Source organism: Esox lucius, chromosome 8 (assembly GCF_011004845.1).
Source record: "Esox lucius isolate fEsoLuc1 chromosome 8, fEsoLuc1.pri, whole genome shotgun sequence".
Taxonomy (NCBI): domain Eukaryota; kingdom Metazoa; phylum Chordata; class Actinopteri; order Esociformes; family Esocidae; genus Esox; species Esox lucius.
The window spans coordinates 24,142,468-24,163,242 of NC_047576.1; the positions used below are offsets into that span (position 1 = coordinate 24,142,468).

The window sequence follows — 20,775 nt, forward strand, 5'->3', positions numbered from 1 at the left end:
ATGAGTAGAAGGGGTATTGTGTATATATATATATATATATATATATATATGTTACTACCTAAGGGGAAGGTTAGGGAAACCTAATCAATGTGTCCTTTTCATAATCTATTATTTTAGGAAATAAAGACATTGCATAAATGATACTGTACAATTTTATTTATACAACGATCATCAGTTTTAGTGTCGATTAAATAGGTACCGCATATCGTCAGTGAATTCGTTATGTACAGTATAAAAGTTATGATAAATCAGAGCAGGGGCATGCCATAATGAATAATGTCTTGTTTCCTGAGAAGTCAGACAGGAGACGTCTTTGATTTTCGGCAGCATTAAGTTAGTTGTCTGAGTCAACACAGTGACTGGATGAGGCCTCATTCCTGTGATCACACTGTGTCACATGGACTTCCAACGTCATTCAACTGCCAGAGTGACTGTTCTTTTATGCTGCTTTGTTAGACTTTTCTCACATACCTTAGGTGAAATCTCAATCCTTTCTCCGTCCCCTTTCATCCTACACGACATATCAAAAGAACAAAAGACAAACGCGAAAAAGCGCACACCGTAAAACAACTTCTACAGTTTCACTGTTGGCAAGACCTCGTGAAATAGGACGAGCCCAAAAACCTTTCAGCGAGACTGAAAGAACCAGGGAGAAAGAGAGTGAGGGAGAATAATATCCATAAAGTCATCAGAACGGATGACCTGAGGCCCAGAGGAAGGAGCAGAGCCCGGTGCTGAGGCTCAGACACTGGACACCGGTCCAGGGAACGAACTACACTCACTGTCAGCTCCCATTCGCTCACGGCCGTATCCGAGTCTAACCACAGGAGCCAGCCGCACACACACAGGCACGCCACACACAGCACTAGAGATGGTGTTTGCTGCTGCTTTGTGTTGTCTTCTCTGGCCTGTTTTAAGTGATTACACTGAGGCTCTTTCATAGATGAGAAACATGATATATTACTTGCCATTATTTCATGTCTTTACTGGTACGCGACAATTCAAGATTCTGTTCAAGATGATATTTTGTAATATGTCAACTGCTACCAGTCAGGTGTCTGGTTTTTCATGTTTTATCACAGAGAACTGATACCACATGATTCTGAATACATCACAACAGGGCTGTACTGTTGTCTGTTTAAGGACCCATTCATTTCTATGTCGCGAAAAAAAAAGACATTCTCTTCCGTTTTGAGATAATAAATTCAAAACAAGATATTAAAGAGTATGTGATCAATAGAACAAGGAAAACAAAGCAAAAGCTTCGGGTCACTCAGATGAGTGTCCTGGCTCAGTGAGAATGTCCTCAGATCAACAGTTGATCTATGTTTTACCTAAAGCATTACGTTTCCACATCGATGCTGTATGTTTTGTGGTTGTATTGTATGTTAATGTTCTATGTTGTTTTTTCTTGATTGCTGCTTTTTGTTCTCTGGTTCTGTATGGATAGTCTGGGTTACCTGGTTCCATGTGAACGCTCCAGGCTCTCTGGTTATATACCGGGTTGTCAGGGGCAAAGGCTTGTGCTGTGGCCCACCATGGAGTTGCATATGATCGGACTGTTAGAGGCTGTGGCTGTGGTAATTTCTAATAACTGCCATAAAATGACTGAGAATAGTATTATTTAGGGCAATACTGTCTAATATGAAATAAACAAATACACTGTCATGCAGTTTCTTTAACTGCCTTGCTCAGGGATGGAACAACAGGTGTACTGTATTTTGTACTTCGCCAGTTTGAGATTTGATATAGGAACCTTTCGGTTACTGATCAGATCTAATCCACTAGGCTGCCTAGCTGCCCTTAAATTGTACAGTGGATCACAACTACTATACAAATAACGTCGCTAATTGGATTGTAAGTGTTTTCTATTGTCTTTTAATTTCCTAACGATTTCAGGTCGGTGGTTCAACCAACACTGAATGGTGGATGAACAGATAATCCATATTACAATGTTTTTATTCATGTTTTTGTTGGCCATGAATTATCATTAAATAGAATTTAACAGCATCAGCACATGTTTAGCCAGCTAAATGTATTGGCTGATCAGAGAGCTTAGCAGATGTTCTTGGGTAGAAGGATGTCTGTCTCCTGCTGAAACACAACCCCTCAGGTATTCTCATTACTCTCACACTTAGCAGATGGCAGGGAAACGTACCACACTAACCCTTCCACATCATACATATTCTGACGGCCATTTACACAACCACAGACTCACACGCAGCCGAGGAAGTCACACACAGGTGTGCCTTTGTGCGTGCATTCTGTGCACGTGCGTGTCTGGTTGGTCTCGTTTGTGTGTTTGTGTGTGTGGGTGTCAGGAAGAGAGAGAACCTAGCTCAAAGATACAACTGCAGCTTGCTGGCTTCACCTGGGACTATGTGGGAGAGAGTCAGACGTGTCAGTGTCAGTACAGCTCAAACCCAATATGCTAAACAGCTGGATTCCAATGGGTTTAGTTCATCTCTTCTGAAGCAGCGTTGTTCTCGCTGTATGAATACAACCTACAGGTATGATGACACGTTTTAAGAGAAAGCACCTTCAGCATAGAATCCAGTTGGATATAAGTCAGATATGACTGGAAAGTATTTTGCTTCACATGAATATGAGATTCCATTCTATTACAAAAATCTCCTTCTGAACTGGAGTGTCTACTATCTAGCGTGGTTCATACTTTCCTTCCACACTGTGAAGCTTCGGATTCCCCTCCTAGCGCCCACCCGAGCAGCAGGAGCAGTGGTGCTGTAGGGCCGGTGGCTGCTCTGTGACTGAGTTCCAAAAGGTACCCTCTTCCCCATAGGGCTCTGGTCATACGTAGAGCACTGCAAAGGGAAAGGGAGCCGTTTGTGACACATCACTGTGCTGTGCTGCGCTGCGCCGCCTGGGCCTGAAGGGCACTTTTCAGCCTGGCCAGACAGACACAGGCCTTACTGCTTGGCTGCGCACCATGGGTCACCGGCTTACATTAGGAGCACCCAAACCCAGCCATGCGCGGCCCTCCGACATACAGAAAGTACCGTAGGCCTGCCTACCTGAAATAGTAATAAAGAATGTGTGGGCTGTGTGCAGTCTGAGTGCACCACAATTCAAGTGTGTATATACACACAGAACGAAGTATTGGTTTAGGCAATTCTAAATAAAAACAAGGATATTGTTCACTGAATGACTAGCATATTGTAATCATGGAATTATAATGTTGTCTCTAATATATTCATTGTGACCACTCTACTTAAGTGGATTTTTCTTTGGCAATTAATCTTTAAATACCGGTGAGTACCTTAGCTATCTAATCATTCTCCGAAATACAGGCGATTGTCGATTAGTGTAGCTCCGTCAATGTGATAAATCTGCTTCTTGGCAAAATGGAGATGCTTCTGTGGTCAGAGGGGAAAACTACAGCAGACCTTTTGTGTCAACCCACTATTATTTATTTGTAGTTCAGGTTCTATACATCACATGGTTGCCACTCCGAACTGTCCCCTTGAGCTGGCTACATCTCCAAGCTTTGCTCCTGCATCAATCCTTCACATCGCGGTTATGATTGACGTTTCACGAGAGGCACCTCAAGGTGGAGCTAAGTGGTCTCTATTCCAAATCATGTCGCGTAGGCGGAGTCTGACTTTCATACTCTCGCTTTGTGCTGCCTTCCAGTGACTACCGTACGGTACTGTACGAAACAAAAGCAAGCGGATGGAACAAGTCGAAATATCATGCACTTCAGGTTTCCATAATCCACCTTCGACACCGCGCAGGCTCCAGCTGGTGAAAAGGGCTTGTGTTTCGGAACACACACGCACTGACACATAAATAGAAGACGCATCTAAGACTCATATTTGTAGTTGAAGTCTGATTATCTGTTAAACGCACGATCTGCTCAAGGCAGCATTTCAGATCAGATTTCACATTCAGTTCAGACCAGCTGGGAGAGCAGAAAGAGCGATTCAGAGTGCTTGTTTCTCTTCCACTCCGACTCTGGGTCTTGGGGAACTCAGGAGCGCGAGAAAGCGAACCACAACGTGGAACCCTGACCTGATAAAAGGTGTGTCGGAATTCGTCTAGGATTCTCTTTTGCAAGATTGACAAGAGGTGAGAGTATAGAAATAGATCGGAAAGAGATGGACGAGCAGCCGCGGTTGATGCACTCTCATGCGGGAGTAGGAATGGCAGGGCATCCCGGCCTGTCGCAACACATGGAAGGCACCGGAGGAACAGACGGCGATGGGAGAAAACAGGACATTGGAGACATTTTACAGCAAATAATGACCATCACAGACCAAAGTCTGGATGAAGCTCAAGCCAGGTAAGGTGCCAGTGATATGCGCAGTAGTAGTATATTGACTACCTTCACCATGAATAGCAAATATGGCAAACTAAGGTAACATATGCATCCAATAACAATGCTAAATATTAACACATTTCAAGACAATCAGATTTCTTGTGAAAAATATATTATTTTAAAGTAATTACGCATTCCAGTCCAAAAGCCCAGTGAAGCGGACTGGCTTGCGTTTGTAAAAATCATTACATCCACAGTGCACCAGTTACTAAATGTAGCCCATAGTTCGAAGTTCTTACTATCAAGATTAAGACACGATAATTGTTTCTTTAATTTCCTGGTAGTATAGCCAATTACAGCCGTTTAAATTGCTATAGATTCAATGTGATTTCACATCTGACAAATCAATCACGCGATCTGACTTATCTGAGCACTTTAAGTTTGTGGATGCGATTTGTATTTGTTTTGTAATATATATATAAAAAAATATATATAATAATAACCAGCATCATATTGATTGACAGCACCATTTTTGATTAACTTTTCTTTCAAAGACACCGTCACTCTGGCACTCCAGACAAGATACAACAATTGATAAGTCAAAGACATAATGTAATATAAATCGAGACTATTAGGGCATGGTCTTTCAATTGTTATTTACATTAAAATGTGTGCATTTTTTATATTCAGTTGAGTAAGAAGCTGAAGAGAGACAATTGTAGGTGGTGCGCTTATTGTCGGTATGTAGTCGATTCTATTTTATCTTTCAGGGTGAACAAGAGAGGTAAATGTCAAAATGCCATGAAACTTGGCCAGCCTTTTTATACTGTGGGCTATTGTGTTTCACCGAGATATGTATGACTGTTATACCAAGTCCATAATAAAGAAGACGTGTATAATACTTTGTTGATTTTACTTAACTTTTTTTAAACAATAGAAAAACTCTATATTCCATAAATGTTAGTAATATTGTTGTTCAATCAGTCCAGAACTCAGGATGCCTTATTTTGGCCTGACATTTATTCTCAGTAATAAGTAACTATATATTTTAGTTGACTTTCTTTTCACTTGCACTCACTACTAGTACTACTAAGTCTATTACTACGTAAGACTAATAATAATAATAATAACAATATTATGATTAATAGTATTAATAATAATTACTATATTAATATAAATAATAAAATGCATTGAGAATATTTATAGATTTAGCATGCAGCGTATCAATAAAAGATTGATGTGATGACGCGCAATCGTTTTTCACAATTGACTTGTCTTGCCTACGCCTAAACAGATTTCAAACTTCGTTATAAAAGCTTTTCGGTCATACGGTCTCTAAAAGTACTTTTGTTTTGTTTTAGGAAGCACGCCTTGAATTGCCACAGAATGAAGCCTGCTCTCTTCAACGTCTTGTGTGAAATCAAAGAAAAAACAGGTAGGCAATATCGTTTATTGTCTGCACGTCAATTATAGACCTATACACTTCTAAGGACACATTTACACTCCTGGAGAAAAAGTGGCTTGTATTCGTAGGCTACAGAAGCCCACGTACAGGACATAATGTATGCGCTCTGACGTATAACACTCATCAATGTCTTCAGAAAAAGCGTATTTTACAATTCACAGCCATTCTCATTTACGAATTTGTAGCAGGGAACACATAAATATTTCCAAATGTGCAGTAAATTACTTTCTAATATGACGAATACAAATTAGATAAGACCGGTGTTTAGCTTGTAACCCATGTTCTTGTGCTGTCCAGGCCACGTTGTAGTACTGCAGCTCTATACGCTAGGTACATTCATTACAGTCAGTGCTAGAAAATCTTTGTCAATTATAGATTCATACATTTGAAGGTTTGATGGTTTTGGATTTGTGATGGAAAGTTTTCAGAGCTAAATTATTGTCTGCATCATAATGTTTCCTTCTTGTTACCTGTCAAATATCTTTGCTGTGGGAGTCTCATATAATTTATTTGTGTCTGCCTCTCCAGTTGTCCATGCCATGGTGTCAGACAGACAGTATCATCAGAATAATTGCATTAAGAGCAGATGCAGTGACATTAGGCGTAGGGAAGTTGTCTGTCCAGAATACAAACCATTTTGCATGTGACATTTTTTAAATGGATCCAGATTAAATTCAGAGCTGCTGAGGAGCGATTGTGTGTATATATCTTGTCAAGTTTTTCCCCTCTGTAAGACATGGCGCCGGGACTTCTTAAGATTTGTACTTGTTGACTTGAGATATTGAGATGCTCTCTTTTTGGGTTTGTTGTGGAAGCAACTCCACTGTGTTTCACAGACATTAATGCATGAAACAAAATGGGAAAGAAAGATAGAGGATAAAGGACATATAATTTCCATTATCTTCCAGCTCTCTTGTCCCATATTTCAGTTCTGTGTTGTTATATGTAGAGGTGATGGATATTGGTGTTTATTTTATTCCCTGTGTGTGTGTGTGTGTGTGTGTATGTGATATTCAAATTTCCTATAGTTGTTATATTTTAATTTAATTTCAACTCCCTCCAACCCTACCAGTCCTCCTTTCCCCCATGTAGCTCATCCTATATTGGGCCACTGCCTTAGGAGAGCAGGGTTTTTTTTAGGCCTTGCTTCTTCTCCTTTCTCTGTTGTCTCGATAGGTTTGTGGAGGGAAAGTGAGTGACACAGTCATGCATAGTGTTTCTTACTCCTTGGCTTTTGTCCGAGTTCATCTAAAGTTTGTCTCCACAAGGATCACCAAGTAACTTGGATATGGTCCCGGCTGAGAGTGCACCCTGTTCTTCTTTTTGCCCGGTCTCAGTCAGCTACTAGCCCAACAACCCAACAGACCATGTTTTTCCTAAAGAAGTATGTCTCTGATTTTGACCCTGTGTTCTTCTCAGAGGAGGTTAATTCCACATTCCACTGTGGTTGGTGGGCATTAGGGCTCAATATATCAAATGGATACATGTATATGTATGGATATACTATGTATATATGACTCTGAACATCTTTACCCTTTCATACACTGTAGTGTGGGAGACATAATCTCATTAGCTCAGAATGTTGCTGTATAAGGCGTTCCAATGAAATTGTCCGCAGTCTGTCTATTTTGAAACAATAGAAAATATCTATGTTGATTCTCAGTCTAGGAAGAGCCTACCTGTTTAAAGAAAACATTTGAAGGTCTGCCTTCCACAGAACAGACAAGTGACCAGCTTCGGTCAGTCTCTAGAGTGGAGTTGGTCGATCGCTGAACACGATTACTGTTAGATTATAAAGTAAATAAAACTCAGAACAGAACCCACTGGCTGTACAGACCTCGGCGGCTGCTCTGGAATCTGGCTGGTTTTTAACCATTAAATATGTATGAATGCACCAGATGCATTAGCAAGGCTATTTCTGTCGTTTTTTTAAGTGGTTTTTAAGCCACATGATTTTCACTCTGGTAACTTTGTTGTTTGTGTATTATTGTAACATGTCATTTTAATTCTGTCAAGACCTTAGAATTCTGCCATAGAAAACAAAAAACAGCTAATAATGAATTATATAGCAAATTAAAATATATTTTAGAATATAATTATTTTAATAAATCATAAAATGCCTTTTAATTGAATAACTTTTAATCAAAACTTTCATTCATAGTTTATCCGTTTTGCTAATATATCCATATTAGTGGGATTTGGATTTCGAGAATGCGGTCTTTCCCCAACGTCTCTAGCTCTCCCTGGTGCCAGAGCAGCTGACACGACCTGCAGGAATCAGGACAGAGTATAATGACAGGCGTGGAGGCAAGGCAGGCAGTGCTGAGTGAGCCAGGGCCTGAACTCCTGACCCACTCTGTGTATTTCTACTGGGATACTGCAGTGTGGTGAGCCATCGGTGCCCAGCAGGATGACTTCTCACTATAAACAAGCACAATGCTGTGCTCAGCTCACACCCCGTGGCAGGCAGGCAGGCAGGCAGGAATCTCGCTTTTCTTTTTTCTGCTCACTGACATTGGTATCTTTTTTCCCCTCCTTGACAGTTTGCTTTCATTCCAAACATATTTTGGTTGTCTTTTACTACTGAAATCATAATGTATTACTTGTAAAGGGCCAACAGTGTGTGTTACACATACACACACACACACATACATGTGTGTGTGTATATATACACACACATATATATATATATGTGTGTGTATACTTGGCTTTCATGGATTTTTGATAATAACATTCAGATCAGTTTGGAGCAGAGTCAGAGCGGAGTCAGAGAACTGAGAAACTAAACTAGCACTAGGGTCTTGTCGATTACAGAAGGCTACATGTCCCAGCAACACACCCCCTGAACCGTGTTTGGCACAGGCTGCTTTCCCAAAATACACTCTAACCATTTGACTCCAGCGCTGTTGCGCCATGAAACCTTAACCCGGTCCAAATCCTGGTTTGGAAAATAAAAACGTTTTTAACTTTACGTTATCACATAGTGAAAGAGGAAAAATGTAATAAATGTTTTTCTGAATGTGATTGTGCCGTATGGATAGATAAATATCTGTTTAAATTGATTATGGTTAAAAAAAAATAATCCACAGATTGTTTTTGAAACCAATCTAAACATCCTTCCTTCTCCTCTAGATAAGCCAACTGTTGACATCTAAAATTGGGGTTTTGAAAATTTGTTGAAACTAATTGAGTTGGTAAACACCTCAGCAAAGTGATGTATCTCCACTAGTGTCAAACACAACCTCTCTCTGACTGAGATGCTCGCCAAGTAAACACAGCAGGAAATCTTCCAAATGACACCCTTTTTGCTACATAGTGTACTACCTTTGACAATGTGCCATGGTCTGAAATAGTGCACTATTTTTCAATGGGGCGCCATTTGGGACACACACACACCTACTGCTCTGACTGGCTATTTCGTTTTTTTTCCCTCTCAACCTTAACAAAAGACCTGCTTTCTGGTGGCCCATGTTTGAATAGTGTAAGGTTTCACGCCTGGGGGATGCTTCATTTATAAAAATGACTAGCGAAGTGATGTAATGTTATTTTTGAAGGGTGAAAATAGGGTGTTTTACAGAGGGCAGCTGAGTAATATTTGACACTGGTGAAATCAGGCAGAGATCTGATTACAATTTTTTTTTATCCCAAATGCTATCCTATTCCCAATGTAATGCTCTAACCCTATTCCCAATGTAATGCTCTAACCCTATTCCCAATTGAATGCTCTATCTTTGAGCTGAGCAATATAGGAATAGGGTGCCGTTTAGGATGCCAACATACTGTGGAGGCGTAAAGTATGGTAGAGTTTACTACATTGAGTTGTCAGTTCCTTCAGAAGGCTTGGCATCTGTCTGTTCAAACTATAGAATGTAGACCCAGTTCAGTTGTACCCTCGTACCATCGTCATGGAAACTATTTAGTCAGCAGTCATGAGCTGCAGAACAAAACCTGTTATTCATTTTAGCTTTCAAAACCAATGTGATATAGAAACCCATAGGGATGGACCATTTGACTGTGTACACAGTATTTTGTGTTTTTGTTCAAGTATAGCCAAATGGTTCATGTCTAGTCCGTACCTAATTGTGTCGCCAAATGCCTAACTGCTGGTGGTCTCTGTTATTAACTTCTTTGTCTTTCTGCTGTCACTTTAGTAGTGAGCGTGATTCTTCTAACAGGGTAGTACTGTGTGAGTCCTACCTGGCAGTGGAATCCCTCTGTCATTCACTTCGTTTGACCGGATTGTAAAATAACTTGTATACCTTTGTTATATTAACTCACTTATTGTATTTGTGAGAATATATGGGAAAAGCTCTCCTAAACTGAAAAAACATTCTATCTTGTAATGATTTCCCAGTATTTCTGGTCCAAAATATTTATAAGTGAACTAAATATTAATATATAACATAAATACCAAATACATTACCAAAAGGTCTGTTTCGGCTGGGGGCTGCCTGTTGTTAACCCCTGCCCAGCTGTCGTTTGAGACTGTCAGATGCTGGACCTAGGCCTGTTCCGAGCTAATGTAAACTAGCAGCCTGTAACAGATTAGTTCCTTCCTATCAATGCAGGATGATGGAAATGTCTACTCAGATAGAAAGTATTGTGTCACAGTGATATGCGCCGCTGTCTTTTCACGGACGGACTGGGTGTGTTGATGCTAATGCGTGCAGCATCTTTTGTCTTCCCTTTTATTCAGCCTGCTCTTCTATGCTGATACAGCAGCATTCTGTGTGTGTGTGTGTGTGTTTGTTGGTCTGTGGTTGTGTGTGTGTGAAGCACCATTCAGAGGGGAGAGAAAAACAAAGCGTGGCTCTTCTCCACAGCTGTTTCCCTCCAATCTCCCTGTTTAATCATCCATCCAGCTGAACGGCTTTCACTCCTCCCGTCTTTTTATTAGTAGCCAAATTATGAATACGGCGTCAACGGGTTTAGAGTTAAAGGGATTGGTCACAATGTTAAGGGAATGTAAGGTTTGGCCTTTTTCCATACTTACAGCACTGTTTGTTTCCATTGTGAGGATGATCAGTGGCATAGCTTATACGTGTTAATTATTTTGAGGCGCTTAATCATATAAATATTAGTATGCTGCCATTCGGTAATTATCTATGGCATCAGAAGGGTGGTGATGGTGAAGTGGGGCTGTCTGTCTCACAGTGAGTTGTTGTTGTTCACCTCACTGTTTTTCTGTTATTTTATCCCAGTGAGGATGGCAAGGAGCCAGCTTCTATGTTGTGTGAAAAAGAGTGTAGTGAGAAAGAAAGAGGACTAAAAAAAAAAATTCTAGAGGAAGGACTAACAGATGAATTCCTCTTAAAGATGCTGGTGAGATACAGTAGCTCAAATAAAATACTGTAATTTCTTCCTGTAATAGCATCTGGGCTAGACAAAATGCTATTCATAGAAAAGGCAGACTATGCGCTTTTGTTCTCCAAAAATAAATAATGTCAGTCGTCAGTGTAGTATATAAAATGTATTAAATGGGGAGCTGAAATGAGCCGTCTTGTCTCACCTGACTGAATTAACAGACCACCGTAGCCACTGCCTTAAAGGGATAGTTCAACCTAAAATAATAATGGGGTGAAATTCCCTTTATCTGTAAGCACCATTTGATTTGGCAGTTATGATCTCTGAAGGTTTGGACTGCCTCCGCTTAGCATCACTTGCTTCATTCAAATTCATAAATTGAAACTGTGCAACCCGATCTAGCAAAAGCTGCATTGCGAAAGGAAACAAACTCAAAAGCTCTTGAAAATTAGACCGGTGGTGTCGTTTACCTCAAAGAACCTGTCAATGTCGTCTTCCCCGAGGGGAATCTGGTATTTACAATCTTGTTTTCTCTGATGGATAAAATAACTCTGCAACTCTAACAATACAAAGGCATCACATTGCTCACAAATTGTAGTTAGCTAGATTGTAATTTGCATCTGTGGATCTTATGCTTTTATATAGCTTACAGTGGAAATCTCCAAAATGGTCAATAGATGCGTTAAAGATACAATGAAATGCAGACCTTAGGGATACAAGGATGCTGTCAATACCACGGTCAAAACCCTGATCTAACAGTGATTTATTTATCGTCGTGATATATTAGCCTCCTAAGACCTGAGCTTTGATAATGTATGCATTTTAATTTCTCTTAGCTATTTGAGATTAGTAGGACAAATTGATATATTTGTTTCTTCACGGGATGGCAATATAAAATGCCTTTTCAGGTTGAGAAAGTTTTAAATTGTTAAACTTTGTTTGCTGGTAGCATAGCTAGTGTACAGAAATCAGTGGTGGTGTTAAAAGACAGTTTCAATTCATACATTTAGATGAAGCTTGTGATGCTAACTCCAGGCTGGGAGAGAAGTAAAGAATGGCTTATAATAAAATATGAAACAAGCTTCAGAAACAACCACAGAAACAACCACAGGTAAAGGGAATTTCACCCAAACATGACTTTAGGTCAAACAATCTCTTTAACATGGGGATATGGTAGCCTAAATCTCTCCTAGCTTTTGGCTCTGTTTATAGGAGATGGTCAGCTATGAAACCTGAAGGTTTGTGTGCCTTTGCCTTTTTATGTTTTTTGCTAGCATCTAACTTGATACCAAGTCAATTAAATTCAGAAATATGTTCTGGTCATTAAATGGAACATGCAACAGGACGTTGGAATGTCTCTACCGTACCAGCCGTGGCACTGAATCTCATTTCCTACACACTGCTGCTGCTCGGAGCTTCCTCCAGGCTTCCATTGTAACGCTGACAGAGCCCCGCTCTACCGACACAGCCTTCAACGCCAGTATGGGGGGTGGGGGGTGGGGGTGTAAGCAGGAGAGAGAGAGAGAGAGCAGGAGAGCGCAAGACAGAGAGAGATCGAGAGAAAGAGAGAGGCCTCTCTCCATGTAGTGGAAATGACACAAATTAATATACACTACTTAAACCAGACCAAGATTAATGGTTGCCTTTCGAGCCAGCTTAGTCCCACTGTCAGTTGCCGGGTGCTCGTTGGACAAAATCAACACTAATCAACATTTATTCCACTTTTGCCCTGGGCCCCTCAGGAGTCTGGCGAGCGGCAGGAGTGTTACCGCAACCCCCCCCACCCCCCCCCCCCCCACCAACCCCCACCACCCCATCCTCCTCGCCTCCATCCGTCCATCTCGCTACGCTTTTCATCTCCCATCCAGCTCCATACATCACCCTCCCATCGCCCTGCCTTGTTCCTTACAGGGTTGACGGCCCCCACTTCCATCAGGGCACATTACAGTCATGATACATATCTCTTTTCATTTGCATCGGATATTTAACACGGTAAAGAAGTTGCTCTGGCACAGCACTGGAGGTGTGTGTGTGTGGTTTGTACAGTACAGTCTGTGTACGGTGTGTGTTATGCACTTCACTATGTATTCTGTGGCATTAACTGTCTTCTGGCATTGCACTATCCCTAACAAGATGTGTGCAGTGTTATGTGTATGCGTTATGAACATCCCGGAGTGGGTTTTCTAGAGAGCAGCATTATGGATGCGTCTGGCCCATTTAGGAAACCGAGCACCTTTTTCTCTCCCAATACAGCTTATATTTCCTTGAGAAGGAAAGACAAGGCAATCTCCAGTGTGTGTCCTCATTTCAAAGAAATGTAATATAATATCAATTTCTTACAAGTTGCCGGATTGTGATGCCGCTTTTCATTCCAGCATTGCCCTCAATTGTATTATATGCATCTAAACTAAGCAAGGTTCTATTTGGGTTTGACTAAAAATAAAGTATGTTGAGATTACAGATTCACTTTTAATTAATAAGATGAACCACCATTTATTTTCTCATGCTATTGTGGCTGTTTCATCTGTGAGAAAAGATTCTTTAAAGATTCTTTAAAATCCGTTTCAGCCTAAACGTCCTTCTTGCTAGAACCCACCCATCCAACCAACGTTATGTAAATCTTTCATAATTAGACAATATAATGTATGGCAGTAATCAGCTGCTGTTGCTCATTATATATTCCTGTATCCCCACTGTGTCACTGGGTAACATGCTCAGGAGGATTTTATCTCTACATTAATTGTTGTCTCCACACACGCCTGAGGAACATTTTAGCCTCTAAATATGCCGTATTCACAATACATCAGGAATGAATCCAAATCAGTTATGGGTTATAGTACATCATTGTTGAAAAAAATGCTCTGCATATTTTTAAACACATCTTATGTGCCTGATTCTTTGTCAGCCTGTTTCTAACAGTGTGCTGGAATATACGTATTCTACACTAGGGTTTCCTAACATCTCTAGTTTATAAGACAGTGTCGAAGTACATCAGTATTCATTTTATTCAGAAATTCTTTCTGGAACAGGTGCCTAAAAAACAACTTGACCATCGCCAGTGTTCGTTGTGCATTAGGCCTTCCCTGGTCAGTATGTGTGGAAGACAGTGGGTTTATTGAAAGATCATATCTGGTCGTGGAGAACTGCAGAAGTATCTGTACTGCTACTCTCAACAATGTTGCTGCATCTTGTCAACTTATTATCAAGCCATTAATCAGTTGAATCAGGCGTGCTTTTTTAAACCATGTGTGCTTTTAAAAGAAGTTTAGTTGTGGGATTGGGAAACACTGACCAACACCGTCCAACCATAGTGATTTTAGTGCTCCTTGGAACAACAACGCAGAGCTGTCAGCACACTGTGGTTCCATCCCAAAAAGCACCCTACTCATAAAGTGGTGCACTAATTTGGACCATGTTTAAAAGTAGCGCACTTCAGAGATAATGGTGACTTTGAGCCTAACACTTTCTCAGGTGTCGATCTGGGTGCCTAGATGAGATCGGCCACCTTAATTGGATGTGTGTGTGTGTGTGTGTGTAGAAATTAATAGGAGTGTGTCCCTGGAAAGGAAACAAATGTTCTGCAGAAATGCAACACCGTAGGGGTTTTGGCTTCCTACGGCTGGGCACAAGTGTCATGGGGGGTAACTTTTAGCCCTGGAAGAGTGGCAGGAGGGCAGGAGGGGATGAGGGGGGGCAATTCTGCAGTACCAGTGGAGGACAGGATATTGTGGTATGTAAAATTAGTGTTTGACTATATGTAAGTAATGTAATCTTACTGCGATCAGTTTCACTGTTGAGAGGAAGCACATTCAGATGCTTACGAATTGTATTTTTCTACCATCATGAATATGATTTCTAATTATGGGTTTTATCTAAAGATTTTGAGTAAACCTATAACTTTTATAAATTCCTCAGAGGCCTAGATGTCTTACATTCTTATGTTTTTGAATAACTCTGGCATTTAGTCACGGGATTTAGGGAGAACATTCATTTATTAGTCTAGATTTTTTTTACATTATCTAATCTAATTACATCACCTCATTCTGAAATCAAAAGGTAATCACTTTTTTCAGAATGTTTGCTCAAAGTGATACTTTGGATTTAGACAAAACATATTATTAAATCTACAATTGCATGACATACTAAAAGGGTGTGATTAGCTAAAAAATTTCTTAAATATATTGCAGTAGACCCCCCCCCCCAACAACAGTTTGAAACATTAAAGAAAGATCCCTATATATCATTTGTAGTCAGTGATTTTCAACGTGGTAACACCAATGACACCAAAGGGAAACACATTTTACTAGTAATACTCTACTGGTCTGCTTCATTTATATTACAGTAGATTACATTATTTCTTCAACATGATTCTTAAATCAGTTTTGTTAATAAATAATAGTTAAATGTTTTATGTCATATTTTACTGTTTTAACATGCCAATTGGACAGAGAGCAGCTACCAGACAATGACCAAAGAATGACTGTTCACTACATTACTACCATACTGGTGTAGAGTTCTCCAGTGATGAGGAGTAATAACTAATTCCTAAGCAGGTATTGAATATTATGAGTGACAATACATGTATTGACAAAACAAACAATACTTGAAAGTTTCAAGTGGAAACCAGGCTATTTTCTGCATTGTACAACAGCGTTTTTAAACGTGGCTGTGACAAGGGAATGGTTTACACATTGTATAGAAATATGTTGTCTTCTTGCATGTTTTACATCAAAATGTCCACACAGGCCCTGATAGATACTGTGGCAGGTGGATATTTTCCACAGACGTTCAGTAATAATAATAACAGGAATAATAATAAAAACAGGAATAATAATTATAGGGATGCTTAGTCATTTCCTTTTGGTGTTCTAGAAATGGCCTGCATTGGTCATTTTCTTCCTCTGGTACAGTGCAGTAATATTCACAAACAGCTTTGAAGGATAAAGACAGCAAGCGGTTCTACAGATGATGAATGACACCCCATCAGACTGTGGGGGAACTATGTTCTGGTCTGACTGTGCAATAAGCAGTTCATATGTGAAGTCTGTTAAAGACTGGCAAGGACACAGTTTGCCACATCTCCAAAAAGTGATTGGCACATCTACCCAACCCCCCTGCCATGAGCCCAGCTCCTGTGGCCCTCGCACTCAGCTCCAGAGCTATAGCTGCATGGCATTTTTATGACTGGAACGTAGTACAGCCTGAACTGAAGGAGTCACAGGGTATGAAATGGAAGTATTGCTGTATAGCTGCTGGCGCTGATATGAAAGGCTAATAACACAGACAGAGGAAATGACTGCCATTGGCCCTGGAGACACTGTGGGCTAACATACACATATCTATATTTATATACACACATATATATATATAAAAATATATATATAAAAAATAAAATATATATATATATATATATATATATAGAAAATTATATATATATATATATATATATATATATATATATATATATATATATATATATACACACACACACACACACACATACACACACACACACACTAGATATTATATTGTCCTGTGGAACTGAACATAAGATATGACTAAATATGAACTGCCCACTAAATATTACATTGATGTGAGCAAGCATATATGCATATTTGGGTGTGGAGGTAATGGTACTGTACATGCAGTAAAACACCACAAGACACTTGTAACTAGTCTAGATCAGGACTGTTGCATGAATCATGTTTTTGTAGTTAGGATTATCATCCAAACTCCAAAGAACTGGATCAGCTATTTGTATCAACGTCCTGTTTATATCAATGTTTGTTCATTCATTTTAGGAAAAGTGTGAATTGACATCTTGTCATTGGTCTCTCCTCTGAAATTCACAAATACTGCTTGTTTATCTACTTTCCTCTGCCATAAAGAGGTTGCGTTGAAAGCTTAATATTCTGTCAACAGAGGCGAGATAAAGAGCATTTTAAGAGTTTCGAGGATAGGATAACCTTGATAAAACGTTCATCTCGATGACACTGATTTTCTCCATCTATCTTCATCTGTATGAGGTATGTAAATGGCTCTGTGGGATGGGAGTACAGTACAGTGCTGTTAAATGGGCCATTTCAAATGTTCTGTGTACCATGCTGACTTCCAAATTTACCACCACCCAAGTCAGTGTATACTAAAGTGTTTTCCACTTTCTCTTCCCCCTTCAGTCTCTCATTTATCCGTTAGCTCCCACACTCTCTCACCCCCTAACCCTCCATCTCGCTAACTTTGGTCCTGTCTTCTCTCCCCTTTCTTTCTCCCTCCCCCATCACTCTCTTTCGCTCTCCCTTTGCTCTCTCTCTCTCTCTCTCTCTCTCTCTCTCCCGTTTCTCTCCTGCCCAGCCTTTCAGATTAGAGGTATACTGCACAGTGTCAGAGCGGCTACTCATAAAATATTAACAGCATGTAGAGGATTTTACATCGCCACATTGCTCTTCATTTTTAACTATGTCAGCACAAGCTGTGGCACAGTTATTTGTGTGTTCATCTGTTTTGATACAGGCTATAGGAGCCCATTGTCTCCATCTACATTGATTTCTTTGGTCGCACTTTTATTTAAAGGAACTGCAAGGCATTTATAAAGTGTTTATTAACCATCTGTTTTTCATTACTCACACATTTATAAACCATTTAATAATAACAGTCTTTTTTTCAGCCTCTAAGCTAAAGTGATAACTATTTATACTTCATAAAAACTTTATTTGTGTTTTGAATATTGAATATCTCTGAAAAAGGTGGGTGTGCGACTGGTGGAGATTCCTGCAATGTCTTGTCAAACAAAAGGCTCTCAAAACAAGATATTTGAATGCATATAGTTACATTTGTGAATACTTTGCTCACTTACTAATGCTGGGGTTTGCTTAATAAATAATGAGCAAAGGGTAAATGCCTTATAAATGTTTTATTGATGATCATTAAACAAAGTGTTACATATATGAGACAGTATGTGATATAACTTGGCTTTTCTTGGTAAAACATTCTAAAGCTCCATCCGAACCATAAAAAGCTTAACCAACTTAAGACATATTGGGTTTGTTAAACAAAATGTGTTGTCATTGTACAAAGTCAAGTCAGGAACCGGTTGGAAATATAGATCCAGCTAATGCTATACTCTTCAGCTACAAACTATAGTACTTTAGATCCAGCTAATGCTATACTCTTCAGCTACACACTATAGTTATTTAGATCCAGCTAATGCTATACTCTTCAGCTACACACTATAGTTCTTTAGATCCAGCTAATGCTATGATCTTCAGGTACACACTATAGTACTTTAGATCCAGCTAATGCTATGATCTTCAGCTACACACTATAGTACTTTAGATCCAACTAATGCTATGATCTTCAGCTACACACTATAGTACTTTAGATCCAGCTAATGCTATGATCTTCAGCTACACACTATAGTACTTTAGATCCAACTAATGCTATGATCTTCAGCTACACACTATAGTACTTTAGATCCAGCTAATGCTATGATCTTCAGCTACACACTATAGTACTTTAGATCCAGCTAATGCTATGATCTTCAGCTACACACTATAGTACTTTAGATCCAGCTAATGCTATGATCTTCAGCTACACACTATATTTAATCACATATTTACACCCATCAGATAAATATATATCAAGGGATCACTAATGTGTCCATTAGTGATTTAGGGTAGGTGTTTATTGAGACTTTTATCATCTTGGTAGTTATGTTTTTATGAGAAAATATAAGACCTGACTGTTTTAGAAAGGCTGTTGCTCACTTCTGTAAGTGTGGCTTGTAGTTGTTAAAGCGTCTCCATGATTTGAACAGATGGTATTGGGCATATTATTATTGTACACATAACCTTTAATAGCCATGCTAAACAAATATATGGGTGCAATTAACAGTTGAGCATGCAAGCTAGACAACAGCCCCATAACGAGGCACAGTTTACACCTCAGGGTGGCGGAGGCACTCCATGTTACGTGTTGTTTGAACAATGGCATAGCGCAGACAGACTTTACAATGCCCCAAATGACACCCTTTAATTCCTGCACTCTACTCCCACACACCTTATTTGTACAGTCCACTACTTGTGACCAGAGCCCTTTGGGCCTTAGGGAGATTAGGGTGGCATCCTAGTGTCTGTGAGGGAGGATGGAAGATGTATGTGCTCATGCTAAGATGATTGATTGAACGTCACTATTTTATCTCTCAGGTTCTTGACGGACCTCCCAGCACTCGGCCGAGTGGGCGGGTCTAGGGGATGGCCTCTGTGTCTGCTGCTTTATTGGATGATGGCCTCCTATAAAGCCTGGGATGTCAATCAGACCGTGGGCTTGTCAAATCCTATTTTGCTTCCCAAATGACACTATTTATAGTGCACTACTTTTGACCAAGCGCGCATATGTAAAGGCTGTAAAGGATTGTTCTAGAGTTGTTCTAGTACAAGGGAGGGTCTGGAATAGAACAGGGATTTCACTGTATATCTGCATGTCTGGCTGCTGGCCTGGCTATATGGCCATGTCCGTGTTATGTCCCGATCTCATGAAGGTATCATTTCATGGTATCATATCACAAAGACAGGCACAGTGATTGGGGGTAGTTATATTGACTGTGGTGATAATATCATGTTATTTCAGTCATTCCATTTAGATGTAATGACATCCGTTTGGTTTTCTGTTGAAGCCTTTTGACAGAGGAACATTAATGAGGTTTTATTTTTAGCCGTGGCGTGTTTGAAAAGTCATAAATATGCCTGATGCTTTGTAATCCACAAGTTGTGCCGTGAAATGGCCTGATTTATTTAGAGACTATAGGGAATGGGACTCCTGTTTACACCTGAATAGATTACATACAGCATAACTTATCACCGCGCACAGCGATGCACTGGGAAGGCACTTCTTGAAAAGTAGCGCACAAGGATCGGGAAGCGCGGAGGTGTCCGAGGAACGGTGCGTGGGGATGATGATGCTGCACGTCTTCCTCTCCGACTGGCCACACAGTCACAGAAAGATGAAAAAGTGGCCTAGTTTTGGTTTTAATTAATCACAGCCTGCTGACAGTTACCTGTGCTACCCATCATCATTAGCAGAGAGGAGAGTGGAACACCCGTTCTCACATCCACGATAAGAAAGGAGGATGCACCTCGTTAACTCATTTTCCTTCCTGTTTATTGGCTTTATTCATTATTGTACAGCGACACAGTAATCACATACGCAGTATTTTCTAGGGCTGTAGTGTCATCGTAGCGTGTGATTTGATAAGCTTTGTTTTGCATCACTGGGTAAATATGCCCGGCAATGCACTTAATACACAAATAATTGAAAAGAAAACACACACACAAAACAAATGACTAAATATGAATTGCACCATACAATATATGTAACTGTCTGACTGTTTGTTCCTCCTTTCAATTTCAGTTTCACAAATAAATTAGCATAGCCAGTTCAGACAGGAAAGCCAAGTGGTCATTGGTCAGCGACATATCAACTGACACCAACTGACTCTCATCACAATATCAGATTTCATACTGACTATTTAATCATCAGGTTGCTCACGCAGTCTGATGTGCTGATGGTCTCACTAGCATGTGGGTGCTAACCCACCCATCACCCCTGCCGCTACCATTTTGGTTCTGCGTTTCCTTTTCATGGGGGGTGGTCGGTACTGTGTACCTTGTTCATTGCCTGTGGGAATTGCTATTAATGATATTATGGTGTTGATATCGTTATTAGAACTGTATAC

General features: G+C 40.0%; 1 protein-coding gene across 5 annotated transcripts in view; it reads left to right on the forward strand.

Moving 5' to 3' along the window:
• The first annotated feature begins 3,617 nt into the window (after positions 1–3,617).
• pbx1b (pre-B-cell leukemia homeobox 1b) overlaps positions 3,618–20,775 on the forward strand; it is a 69,907-nt gene continuing 52,749 nt past the window's right edge. For 2 of the 5 annotated variants that reach the window (XM_010872059.3, XM_010872061.3), the window contains exons 1-2: positions 3,618–4,300; positions 5,638–5,711. In XM_010872059.3, the coding sequence (XP_010870361.1) occupies positions 4,116–4,300; positions 5,638–5,711 (259 nt within the window). In that variant the 5' untranslated portion in view covers positions 3,618–4,115. Of the gene's footprint in view, positions 4,301–5,637; positions 5,712–20,775 lie in introns of those variants that run through there. The other 3 variants (XM_010872060.4, XM_010872062.3, XM_020049261.2) reach the window with 3 other exon arrangements.